The 13,120-nt window shown below is 44.1% G+C and overlaps 1 protein-coding gene and 1 non-coding gene across 2 annotated transcripts in view; one reads left to right on the top strand and one right to left on the bottom strand.

Annotated features, from left to right (window-relative positions):
- DHCR24 (24-dehydrocholesterol reductase) overlaps positions 1 to 13,120 on the bottom strand; it is a 33,955-nt gene that overhangs the window by 19,600 nt on the left and 1,235 nt on the right. Inside the window, exons 2-5 of the mRNA XM_004002011.5 lie at positions 9,590 to 9,745; positions 2,432 to 2,537; positions 1,666 to 1,784; positions 238 to 501 (exon numbers count right to left, since the gene is read on the bottom strand). Coding sequence (XP_004002060.2) covers positions 238 to 501; positions 1,666 to 1,784; positions 2,432 to 2,537; positions 9,590 to 9,745 — 645 coding nt within the window. The remainder of the gene's footprint in view (positions 1 to 237; positions 502 to 1,665; positions 1,785 to 2,431; positions 2,538 to 9,589; positions 9,746 to 13,120) is intronic.
- Positions 3,022 to 3,168, top strand: LOC114111296 (small nucleolar RNA SNORA8). Its single transcript, XR_003587376.1, has one exon. It is a non-coding gene; the product is annotated as a small nucleolar RNA SNORA8 (small nucleolar RNA).

The following is a 13,120-nucleotide window of genomic DNA, read 5'->3' on the forward strand; positions in this document are numbered from 1 at the left end:
TCATCTATAAAACGGGGTTTCTGCGAGGATCAAAGATTATGCCTGTCCCTGGCAGGTGGTAGGGACAGAGGAAGTGGATGCTTTGGTCACTGCCAAAGATGGCCAACTACTGATGCTGCTGCCTGAACCCCAGGTGGGCTGACCCAGGTCGCACCCTTGAAAAGGGTGGCTGCCAGGGTCAGGGTGGGGATCTGGCTCTGCTCCCAGCCTGCCCGGGCTGTCCTCCTTCTGTCCTACCTTGCTGGGCTCTGCCTCGTCCGTCATGACCCCCGTCATGATGACGGCCTCCTCCAGAGAGTAGAGCAGCCCTTCCACGAAGTGGTTCTCCGGTCGCTGGGACTCGCGGGTGAACTTGTCACAGATGGCCTCCAGGCCGTGCACCGGCTCAAACCGCAGCTTGATGTACTTCTTGGCAGGGATGATGCGGATCTCAGCAGCCACCAGGAAGCCCAGAGTCCCGCAGGACCAGGGCACAGCGTAGAACAGGTCTGAGTTTTCCATCTGCAAAGCGGAGTGGACTCATGCTGCACATCTGACCCCCAGATCCTGTACTACAGGGCGTCATCAGCAGTGGGGTGCAGACAACCCAGGACCTGGGCTAAATCCCTGTCTTGGCACTACCTGTGTCAAGGACAGGGAAGTAATTCAAGAATGTCTGCCTCCTCTCTCCGCTGATAAACAGGTTAGAAGGCGGGGCCCAGGCGAGGGTTTAGGGAAATGCGCTGAACTGCTGTGAATCCTCAAAGAGGTCTACCTTGTTTAGACCAGAGCTCTCAAGCCTGGAGTCCTGCCCTGGTCTCTGTGAGGTCAACAGAGTGACTCTCGGAAACATCTGCTTCTAAGGGATCACACTGTTCCTCCCATCCCAGGGGCCCCCATATATGCTCAGAGAGATCTGAGCTGATTTAAAGTTTCGATCCTGGCTGCTCCTTAACTGTTTGCATCCTACTTTGGGCAGTGGAATTGCCTCTTTTCTCCAAAGCAGCCCCTCTTATTTTTCGCTACAACTCATCTCGGCATAGAGTGTTGATGCTTGGGCCTGACTTCAAGATAGTATGGTGACGTGGAGAGCTAAGGGCATTGACATGGGAGTCCAATAAGCAGGGACTGAATCCCAGCCATGTGAGATTTACTAGATATGTGATTTGGGGAAAGTTTATTAACCTCTCTGTGCTTTGGTTTCCTATCTGTAGAAAGTGGCTAATAAAAGTTGTTGGTGTTGTTTAGTCCCTAAGTTGTGTCTGACTCTTTTGCAACTCCATGGACTATAGCCCATCAGGCTCTTCTGTTCATGGGATTTCCCAGGCAAGGATACTGGAGTAGGTTGCCATTTCCTTCTCCAGGGGATCTTCCTGATCCAGGAACAGAACCTGTATCTCCTGCATTGGCAGGAGGATTCTTTACCACTGAGCCACCAGAGAAGCCCAGCTAATATCAGTACCCACTTCATAAGATGGCTTAACACCTAAATGCTTTAATATACATGAGGCATTTGTAACAGTATCTGAGCACACCTCAGGGGCTATAGAAATCTGTTATTATCACGAATACAGACCTAGACTGGACAGGGGTACTTTAAACGAAGCACCCCCAGGGGAGCCACCTCCCAGGGGTCCTTAATGCCCAGGGCAGGCTGGTGGGGACATCCCCCACCCATGAACTCACCGGTGTGCATCGCACAAAGCTGCCATCAGCCAAGACCAGCTCATAGGCAGTGCAGATGTGCTGGAACAAGCCATACTTATGGGATGAAGACTCGATGCCTGTGCCCATGATCAGTCCTCCTGCAGAGACACGTGTGTTAGGCAGGAAGAGCTGGAAGGGGTTGGGGGAGCTAGGAAAAGACGCCTCGCTACAGCCCGGGATGCTCGCAGCATGAGAGAGGCACAACAGGGCTGGCATATCTTAGGAGAGATGTCCCATCTCTGCAGATGTAGAGAGCAGGAGAGAGGAGGAAGGGCTGAGATGTGAGCATGGGGACTTGTTTAAAGGTGGGGGGTGGGTGGGAGACACACCACCACCTCTGGCCAGACCCAACTTAAGGCACATTCATGTCAACAGGAACCTTGATGAAAGGCGGGTTGGTTGGGTGGGGGAAACCCTTGCAAACAGCTGAAGGACCTGAAGGGGTTTCCTTGGAGAAGAAAAGGCTCTGGGACCTGGAATCCTATGGAAGGAGAGACTAGACTTGCTCTGTGTGTTCCAAGGGGGAAAACTGCAACAATGGGTGCACGTTACAGGGAAGCAGGTTTGAACCAGAGATTGAAACGTGCTGTCTGATAACATGAGGGGTTCAGACACATGCTGGCAGGCAGTGTGCACCCGGACTTCAGAGCTGAGTGAGCTGAGACAGGGTGGCTTCCATCACAGATGGTACGGAAGGTGGGCCGAGGTCCCTTAGCTCTGATGCTAGGACTGTCTGAGGGCTTACCCACTGTGAGGTCATCCAGCTCGGGCAGCACAGGCAGAGTCCAGCCAATGGAGGTCAGCAGGGCAGTCACCTGACCCATGGTCACCAAGGGCTCCACTCGGACAATCTATCGACACAGAAGAGAGACCCTGGGTCACAAGGAAGCTGTCAGGCTGAATGAGGGATTCTGCCTGCAGAAGGTGTTGTCCCAGACCTTCCCAAACAATCACCATGGGGATTCCTGTATGGCCTCTACAGCCTCTTTCTAGAGGATTCCACAACCTCTACCTTCATTGAATGGGGCCTCTGGCAGTGGGTTTGCTAGGGTTTAATTTTTATACTTGTATATTTATTTATAATTTAATCTTTATACTTAATACTTAGTTTTTCTTCTAGAAGAAGAAATACTCATTTATTTGAAAGAAACAGCATACACAAAGAAGATAAAAATCATTAAATCTAGTTCTTTCAAGTATCAATTTTACTATTCTGACTATATCTCCTTTCAATATTTTTCCATGCATATCTATATTGCTATTTTTTGTTTTAATACAACACACACACAAACACACTTCTAACATAGACTTGTCTTTTTCTAAAAAAACTAATTCTATACTGTGACATCATTCCTTGTCATTAAATGCTCCTGGAAAACATGATTTTTGTTCAAAGGACAGTACAATATTAATTCAGTATCTGGCATCACTGGTTTACTTGGCTCTGTTCATGTTAAACCTGGTATTTCTACTGATACAGTATTCCTATAATTTTTTACACTGTTCAGTTTGATATAACCTTCGAGGCAGATCCATCTCTTCTGACCTTAAACATGGTCTTAAAATAAGCTGCTTGAGGAAAGCAAAAAGTGAAAGTGAAGTCACTCAGTCGTGTCCAACTCTTTGAGACCCCATGGACTGTAGCTTACCAGGCTCCTCCGTCCATGGGATTTTCCAGGCAAGAGTACTGGAGTAGGTTGCTATTTCCTTCTCCAGGGGATCTTCCTGAACCAGGGATCAAACCCAGGTCTCCTGTATTATAGACGCTTTACCATCTGAACCACCAGGGAAGGCAAGCTGCCTGAGGAAAGTGGATCACAGAGACTGCAGTAGGGGAATTCTGAAGTGTGTCCATATTCCACTGGAGATCAAAGAAGCCCAACTAAAAGAATTGTGGACTGACTGACATGAAAACTGTGGGCTGAGCAAACATTATTTTTGAAAGGGCTGTCTTGAAGATTATGACTCAGACATTGGAGGAACCAAGGTGATTGGCAGTAGAAAAAAATCAGACCATGTGAAATTCCTTAAAAATTTGTTGACTTGAATAATTTTGCCTGTGTCACCATAAAAACAAACAAACTTTTACACTTAAAAAAAAAAGACAGACACATGAACGTGTCATCAAGTGGTCTTCTGCTTCCTGTCCAGATGGAGCAAAAAGAACTAGCTTAACCCTACTGCCTGGAAAAAAAGGACAAAATAAACGAAACAGGAGTTTTCAACACAGTGAACACCAGACAATGAAGTTAACGATCTCTAAGAGACAGAAAATCAACAGGGTGAGTTCTGTGGCTGCCCCAGCTAGCCACCTGGAGTTAGGCAGTATAGGAAGGGGAGTCCTGTGGACTCTGAGTTGAGGGCCCGATAAGACAAAGGTGAGCAGAGTCTGCAGGACAGAGTGCTGGGGAGGAGAGAGCTGCTGAGAGAAAACTCTGAAGGACTGCCAAAGTGCCCACTGAGTATTCCGCTGGGAACTGATGGGCACACAGGAGTAAATTACCCAAGGCTGAGGTCAGGGAAAGAGCCTGGAAGGTGACAGAGCCATGGGCTCACACAGGGTAGGAAATACTATTCACTCCCAGAGTCCAGACTGGAAGACTTTACAACCTTTAGGGCAACAGGTAGAGTGCTTCTAAGGGTCTTGCCTCAGCAGCAGGGAATAACTGCCCCTAGATTACACGCTACTTCAACCCTACCTGAAAACCCAATACCCAACTAGATCAAACTCTTTCCCAGTAACTTGGCTATATCTCAGAACAAAGCTCAGGAAGATTTCAGGGGTACAGAAATATCCAGTGCCCAATAAGGTAAAATCCATGACGTCTAGAATCCAAAGTTCACTAGGCATGCAGAGAGGCAGGAAAATTCAACCCATCCTGAGGGGAATAATCAATCTGTCTTGATAAAAACAGACCCCAAACTGATAGATATTAGAATCAGCAAATAAGGGCATTAAAATAATTATTACTATAACCCTTATGTTCAAAAAGTTAAGTAGAGACATTTAAAAGGCAGTATGAAGATCCAAATCAAACTTCTAGAAATGAAAACCACAATGTTGGAGATGAAAAATACACTGATTAGGACTGATGTCAAATTAGACACTGCAGAAGAAGAGCAGTGAATTTAAATACACAGCAATAGAAACTGTCCAAAATGAAATATACGGTGGGGGGTGGGGAACTTTTATGAATAGCGTGTCAGAGCTGAGCTATGAAACAACGTCAACTGGCCCAACTTATGTGTAATAGCAGTCCTCAAAGCAGAGAGGAAGAGAAAGAAAAACTACTTGAAGAAATAATGACCCTTGAATTTTCAAATATGATGAAAAATTATATGGCTCCCAAGCACAAGAATTATGAAGAAAACTATACCATGACACATCATAATAATTGCTTAAAACTAGTTACAAAGAGAAAATCTTAAAGGCAGCCAAAGGAAAAAGATATGTTACACACAAAGCATGAGAGATTTCTTATTAGAAATAATGCAAGTAAGAAGATGCTGGAGTATCTTCAAAGTACTGAAGGAAAAAGACCCACAACCTGGAATTCCAGACCCACTGAAAATATCTTTCAGAAATGAAGGCAACCTCATAGCCATTAGGATGGCTATTATTAAGCACAAAACAAAACCAGAAAATTACAAGTGCTGGTAAGGATTTAGAAAAATTAAAACCCTTGTGCACTCTTGGTAGGGATGTTAAATGGTACAATCACTGTGGAAAACAGTACAGCCATTCCTTAAAAAATTAAAGATAGAACTGCCAAGTGAGACAGCAATTCCACTTCTGGGTCTATACCCAAAATAATTGAAAGCAGGGTCTTGAAATGATATCTCTACACCCATGTGCATAGCAGCATTATTCACAATAGGTAAAACATAGAAGCAACCCAAGTGTCCATGGATGAACGAATGCATAAGCTAAATGTAGTACAGATATAAAATGGAATATTATCCAACCTTAAAAAAAGAAGAAAATTCTGCAATATGCTATAACATGAATAAACCTAGAAGACATTTTGCTAGGGAAAAAAAGCTAGTCATAAAAGGACAAATACTGTATGGTCCACTTACATGAGGTACTTGGAGTGGTCAAAATTATAGAGACAGACAGTAGAGAGTGGTTGCCAGGGTCTAGGGAGACGGACGATTAGGGAGCTATTGTTTCATGGGGGGAGAATTTCAGTTTTACAAGAAGAAAAGAGTTATGGCAATGGATGGTGGTGGGGACTGAAAGACAGTCGCATGGGTTTAATGCCACTGAATGACTCACTTAAAAATGATTAAGACGGAAGTTCCCTAGTGGTCCAGTGGTTAGGAATCTGCCTACCATTGTGCGAGATCCCCTGGAGAAGGAAAAGGCAACCCACTCCAGTACTCTTGCCTGAAAAATCCCATGGATGGAGGAGCCTGGTAGGCTACCGTCCATGGGGTCTCAAAGAATTGGACACGACTGAGTGACTTCACTTTCACAGAGACACACACAACTGAATCATTTTGTTGTACAGCAGAAATTAACACATTGGAAATCAATTATACTTTAAATTTTAAAATGGCACACATATACTGATCTATGAAACAAAAACACTCACAGACAGAGAGGACAGACTTGTGGTTGCCAAACTGAGTGGCAGGGCAGATGGATGGACTGAGAGTTTGGAATTAGCAGATGCAAACTATTATCTTTAGAATGGATACACAACGAGGTCCTACTGTATAGCACAGGGAACTATATTCAGTATTCTGTAATAAGTCACAATGAAAAAGAATATATACATATACATTTATACATATATTCTGCTGTACTTTGCTGTACAGCAGAAATTAACACAACAGTGTAAACAACTAGACTTCCAATAAAAGAAATTTTTTTAAAAAGGTAGTTTCACAATGATAAAGGGATCAATTAATCAAGAGTAAATAAAAATCCTAAGCATTTGTATACCTAATAATAGAGCTTCAAATTATATAAGTAAAACTGTAAGAAGTGCAAGAGATAAAAACAAATCTATAATCACAGACAGAGATTTCAATATCCCCCTTTCAATAACTGACAGAATAAGTAGAGAGAAAATTCATAAGGATACAGAAAACTTGAACAACACTATCAACGAACTTGACCTAATTGACACTTACAGTACACATCATCCCCAAACAGAATATACATTCAAAAACAAACAAAAAAGGTTCAAAAACAAAAAAAAGGTACAGGAACATTTATCAAGTAGACTGTATTCTAGCCCATACAGTAAGTCTCAGTAAGCCAAAAAGCATTTTAATCATATAAAGTATGTTTTCTGACAACTGTATTAAATTAGAAATCAGTAATAGTAAGATCTCTGGAAAACTCCTAAATATCTGGAGACTAAATAACATGCTTCTGGGTCAAAGCAGATATCAAAAATGAAACTAGAAAGTAATCTGAATTGAATGAAATGGTAAGATATCAGATTTGGGGACAGCTTTAAAACAGTGCTTAGGGGGAAATTTATAGCACTAAATATCCATAATAGACATAAAGAAATGTCTAAGTCAATGACCTCAGCTGTTATCTTAAAAAACTAGACAAAGAAGAGTAAAATTAAACCCAAAGTCAGCATAAGAAATTAACAAAGATCAAAGCAGAAGTCAGTGAAATAGAAAACCCAAAAAAGAGAGAGAGAAAAATCAATGAAACCAAAAGCTGGTTCTTTGAGAAGATCGGTAAAATTGATTAACTTCTAGTCAGATTGCTAAGGAGGAAAAGGGAGCAGACACAAATGATCAGTATCAGAAATCAAAGACATGACATCATCACAGATTCTACACATGTCCACAAGGCAGTAAGGGAATATTACAATAACTTTACGTCAATCAACTACACAACTCAATAAAATGGACAAATACCTTCAGACACAAACTGCCACAGCTCACCAAGAAGAAACAAATAAACTGAAGAGCCCCATATCTATTTTTAAAAAACTTAATTTGTAGTTAAAAACCTGCTTGCAAAGAGAACTCCAGGTTCAGACGGCTTTGCTGGTTAATTCCATTGACTTTTAAATAACAAAACCAATTCTATACAAGCTCCTCCAGAAAAGTGAAAAGGAAGGAATACGTTCCAACTCATTATTTTGGACTTACTAATATAAAGCTATAGTATTCAAGACAATGTGTTCTTGGCATACAGACAGGCAAATAGATAGATCAACAGAACAGCAGAGTCCAGAAAAATACCTGAAAATATGGACAACTGATGTCAGCAAAGGTGCAAACACAATTCAGTGGAGAAAGGGCTGTCTTTTCAACAAGAGGCTGGAACAATTGGAAATCCACGTGCAAAAAAAAAATTTTGGACCCATATCTCATATCAAATGCAAACTCAAAATGAATCACAGTGCTAAGCGTAAACCCTAAAAATATAATACTTCTGGAAGAAAACAAAGAGAAAACCTTTGAGACATAGAGAAGGGCAAGATTTTTTAAGTAAAACATTAAAAGCACAATCCATAAAAGAAATTACTAAACTGGACTTTATAAAAATTAAAACAACTTCTGGTTTTCAAAAGACAAGCCAAACACCAGGGGAAAATATATGCAAACTGTATATCTGATGAAAGTCTTGCTTCTAGAATATAGTAAGAAAACAAACAACCCAATTAAAAATTTTTAGCAAAAGACCTGAACAAGTACTTCACCACAGGCATATAAACAGCAAATATGCACATGAAGAGATGCCCAACATCATTCATTACTCGTTAACAGTTAAAAATCACACTGAGATACCTACAATTGAATGGCTAAAATTAACTATACCAAGTTTACAATGATATGGAGCAACTAGAACACTTGTGGAGATGTAAATGTTACAACTACTTTAGAAAATAATTTGACAGGTTCTTAGAAAGTTAACCATACACCTACCATACGACCCAGTGACTCCACTGCCAGGTATTTACCTCAAAAAAGGACAAATGTCCACACAACAATTTGGACTATATCCAAATGTTCTTCACCCTTTTACTTGTAATAGACCCAAATTGGAAACAACCCAAATGTCCATCAATAAGTGAAAGGATAAACAAACTGTGATTGGAATACTACACAGCAATAAAACAATGTACTTCTGATACATGGATGAATCTGAGAATAATTATGCTGAGTGAAAGAAGCCATACAAAAAAAGAGAGAGGGTACATGATACATGTTCTATGTATAAAAACTCGATGTGCAGTTTATTGTATGTCAAGTATATGGCAATAAAGCTGTTAAGGGGGAGGAAAAGGCACAGGGAAATTAAGTAACTTGGACAAGGCGTCACAACAAAATGCCATCATGTGGCTATACCATATATAACAACTCCCTACTATTGGATATCATATTGTCTTTGATTAAAAATAAAGTTGTGATATAATATCTCTCTCTTTCTCTTGTCTTTATTTCCCTTTTCTGAGAGCCCGGTTCAAGTAGTAGAAATACTAGATAGACCAAAGAGGATTCACACATTTAAGGCTATTATCAAGTGGGTCCCCAGAAAGCTTGGAATGAGGCCTACCCTCTGAGCTACCTCCACAGTCCCATTTTCACCAGCACACTTCCTTACTGGGAAGAGGTAAACAGGGTCATTCTTGCCCATGAGTTCCCCATCCCTGTGTTCCTGTGGAGTGGCAGATAATCACAGAATCGCCCTGAGCTCTCAGTCCGCCCACCTGTGAGAGGGGGCTATGACCAGTCTCTGCCAAAGCTGTGAGGCTCTGCAGGATGACAATGGTGGGCAGAGCCATCTATGATGACCAAGGGCCTTGTTCCCGTTCACTCTGGGATGCCTGTGGCTAAAATTATCTCCCTGTGAGTCATCTGCACCGGGTGCAGTTCCCCATCCACTCCCAGAGCCCGAGAACCGTGCCACTTCTCTCACCTGTTTTTTGGTGTCCACCTCCAGAATGTCCATCAGGTTGATCATGATGTTTTTGTGTGTCTTCTTGTACTTTCCAACCCGCAGTGAGACGGTGAGCCAGCCAGGCCGCCCCGTGCACATGAAGGTCTTGCTGCCCTGCTCCTTCCATTCCCGCACCTGCAGACACGGGCAGAGGCTGAGCTGGCCCCCCCAGGGATCCTCTGACAGCTTATAGCCCTGCCTTCAGGAGAAGGGGCGGGGAACAGTGCCTTTACTTGTAGGCAATTATTTACTGAGGCCTGAATCCTTCCAGACACCTGGAGGAGTGGGATGGTGAAAGGCCCACTGGCCTTACCCTCTGGACTCTCCTTGGCTAGTGAGGCCGACAGAAAAGTCAAAGTGTTGCCACACCACAAAGCAAAATGAAGAAAGAGCTGGAAAGCAGGATCAAAGTGCTTTGAAAACACTTATTCTAACTGCAAAGTTCAGGGCAGGTGTTATATTGGAAATAATAACAACCACACAAATGATAACTATTGGGTTGGCTGAAAAGTTTGTTCAGGTTTTCACGTAAACCCAAACACATTTTTTGTTCAACCCGGTATCTATAAGCTGTCCCCACTGTGCCAGCCACCTGTTGTGTCTTGCTTCATTTAATTCTTACAACAACCCAGGTGTTTGGGATGATCCGCCTCCTTGTGCATATGAAGAAAATGAGAAGCAAAATAACTTGCCCAACATTACACAACTGCTGAAAGGCAAAGCCCAGATTCACCATCAGGACTACCCAACTTCAGGCCTGAAAGGATAAATGGGCTTATATTAATAGGCAACGGAGTAACAGCTAACACCTACTGAAGCTGATTATGTGCCAAGCCCTGTTCTAAGCATCTGTGCATGTTATCTCATGTATCACTCTGAGTGGGAGGGAACCAGAAAAGGAGGCCAGATTCACCATCAGACATGGAAGGAAGAACTTTGGTTAAAGCTCTGCTATAAGTGACCTGAACACAAAACACACAGAATAAATAGCTCAGGAGGAACATGGGAGGAAGCAAACCCTTCTTGCTGATGGAAAATGGCAGGGAGGTGGATATCTGCTGCTGTGACCTGCAACCATCCGTGTCCTCTTCATGTGCTTCTAACAGTCCCATCTTTCTTTGGTCCGGGTGATGCTGATTGTCCCCTGCCCCCAGAGATGGGCACATGACTGAGGTCTGACTCCATCCCCCAGGCCACAGTGACCAGTTCAGGGACGGGCCTGTGATCCAAGTTAAGCCAATTAAGACCGATTCCAGAAGAGGCCCTCTCACTTTACTGGAGTTGCTAGGCTGGCTGGATATAAGCCAGACACTGCTGGGGCCCCTGCAGGGAGACAGCCTCCCTGAGAATGAAGTCAACTCAGAACAAAGCAGAGCCAAGAATGACAGCTGGGTGGAAAGACAGAGACTGATGCTGGATCTAGTGAAGTCTGAGCTGCTTTTATTCCTGGACTTTTCTCTCTTCTTTTTGGCCAGACCCTGTGGCAGGTGGGAATCTTAGTTCCCAGACCAGGGGTTGAACTCATGCCCCCTGCATTAGAAACTCAGAGTAAGGGCAGGGTCTTAACCACTGGACTGCCCAGCAAGTCCTACTTCTGGACTTTTCAAGACCTGGGTCAGTAAAGTCCCCTTTTGCTCAAGCCAGTTGGAGCTGAGTTTCTGTCACTTGCAATCGAGAGTCCTAGAATAGGCTGCATTGAAACTTATCAGGCAACATGGGGAAGTGCAACATGGGGAAGAACTGTTCTGTGATCAGAGAGGCCAGGGTCCCATGTGAAGCAGAGGTTTCGCACAGCGGGATGTAACTGAGACAGGGACTCCTATGAGCAGGGTGTGACCAAGCAGACTTTGCCCCTGCCCAACTCTGCAGCCCCAGGGCTAATACAAACCTGGAGGTGCGCAGGATGCACTGCGAGAGCTGCATGTAGCCACGAATGGGGACCGGGGGTGGAGGATAGGACGGGAACATGAGGGGAATGTGGAGTTCATCAAGTCTGAAACACTGGTTGGGATGGATCCTGATGGGAGCCAACCAAGATTTTGGGCAGGGAGGTAATCCCGCGGCACCATGCTCTTATGGCAGAGCAAGCCAGAGAGAGGTGGGCAGGGCCCAGGAATTGGGCAACCCGTCAGGTAGCTATCACCACTTTCCAGGAGTGAGGCAACAGAACCAGACCTCCAGGGTAGAATGGAAAGGGTTGGGAAAGAAGCAACGTCAGAGCTCAGGTTCAGAGATTGAGCTGACCTGGGTTCCAGACCCATTTACTAGCTATATCATCTTAGGCACATGACTCACAGTTTGAGTCTCAATATATTCTCCATTTGTAGAACAGGTGCAAGATCTTCCAGGGTGGCCCTTTCCTGGTAAGTGGCCAGGGGTGACCTCTGAAAATGGTTTACTATTTACTTGACCCAGAAAACCCCACAAAATTATGCAAATCAAGAGGTTTGAACCTTTGTGTTCACTTTAAGAACACCCATGAAACTGCCCAGGCCATTAAGAGTATACATATCAGAAAAGCCACCAAGTATCTGAAGGGTGTCACTCAACAGAAGCAATGTGTGGCATTCTGCCGTTACAACTGGAGCTTGTAGGTGGGCCCAGGCCAAACAGTGGGGCTGGACACAGGGTTGGTGGCCCAAAAAAGAGTCCTGAATCCTTACTGCACATGCTCAAAAGTGCAGAGAGTAATGGTGAATTTAAGGACTTAGATGTAGCTTTTCTGGTCATTGAGCCTCAAGATGCAGCTCAGGACTTACAGAGCTCATGGTCAGATCGACCTGTACATAACTCTCTCTGCCATACTGAGATGATCCTTACTGATAAACAGCAGATCGTTCATCAACCAGAAGAGGATGCTGCATGAAAGAAAAGGATACCCCAGAATAAACGAAAACTTATAGTCCAGGAAAAGCTGCCACCAAAAAAATAAATGCAAAAAACCCCCCACAAAGACCTATCAGCAAGGCGGTGAGGATGAAAAATAATGAACATCAGTGGCACAGAGCGTGGCACAGGGTAGGGCCACAGCAGTGGGTTGGTCTGGCAAGGCCCCTTGTCTTCCTGTCCCTAATGTTGCTGTTTAGTCGCTCAGTTGTGTCCAACTCTGTGACTCCATGGATTGACTGAAGCCTGCCAGGCTCCTCTGTCCATGGGATTCCCCAGGAAAAAATTACTGGAGCAGGTTGCCATTTCCTTCTCCAGGGGACCTTCCTAACCCAGCGATTCTGCATTGCAGGAAGATTCTCTACCACTGGGCCACAGGGGAAGCCCTTTGGTTTAGCTTAGGTTCAGAAGTGCTCACTGTGCTGCTTTGGGCCAGGACTCATTGGACAGAGAGGAGTCACCAGTCTGCCTTCAGGGAGCTCACATTCTGATAGGGGAGATAAGCAGGGAAACTGAGAATCTGAGCACATAGAAAGAACTAGGAAACAGGGTGCATTCGAGACGGAAAGTAGGAAGGGCTCTGGAGCTGTGACTGACTAGCACAATCCATGGCAGCCTGAGCCA

This window comes from Ovis aries, chromosome 1 (assembly GCF_016772045.2).
Source record: "Ovis aries strain OAR_USU_Benz2616 breed Rambouillet chromosome 1, ARS-UI_Ramb_v3.0, whole genome shotgun sequence".
NCBI lineage: Eukaryota > Metazoa > Chordata > Mammalia > Artiodactyla > Bovidae > Ovis > Ovis aries.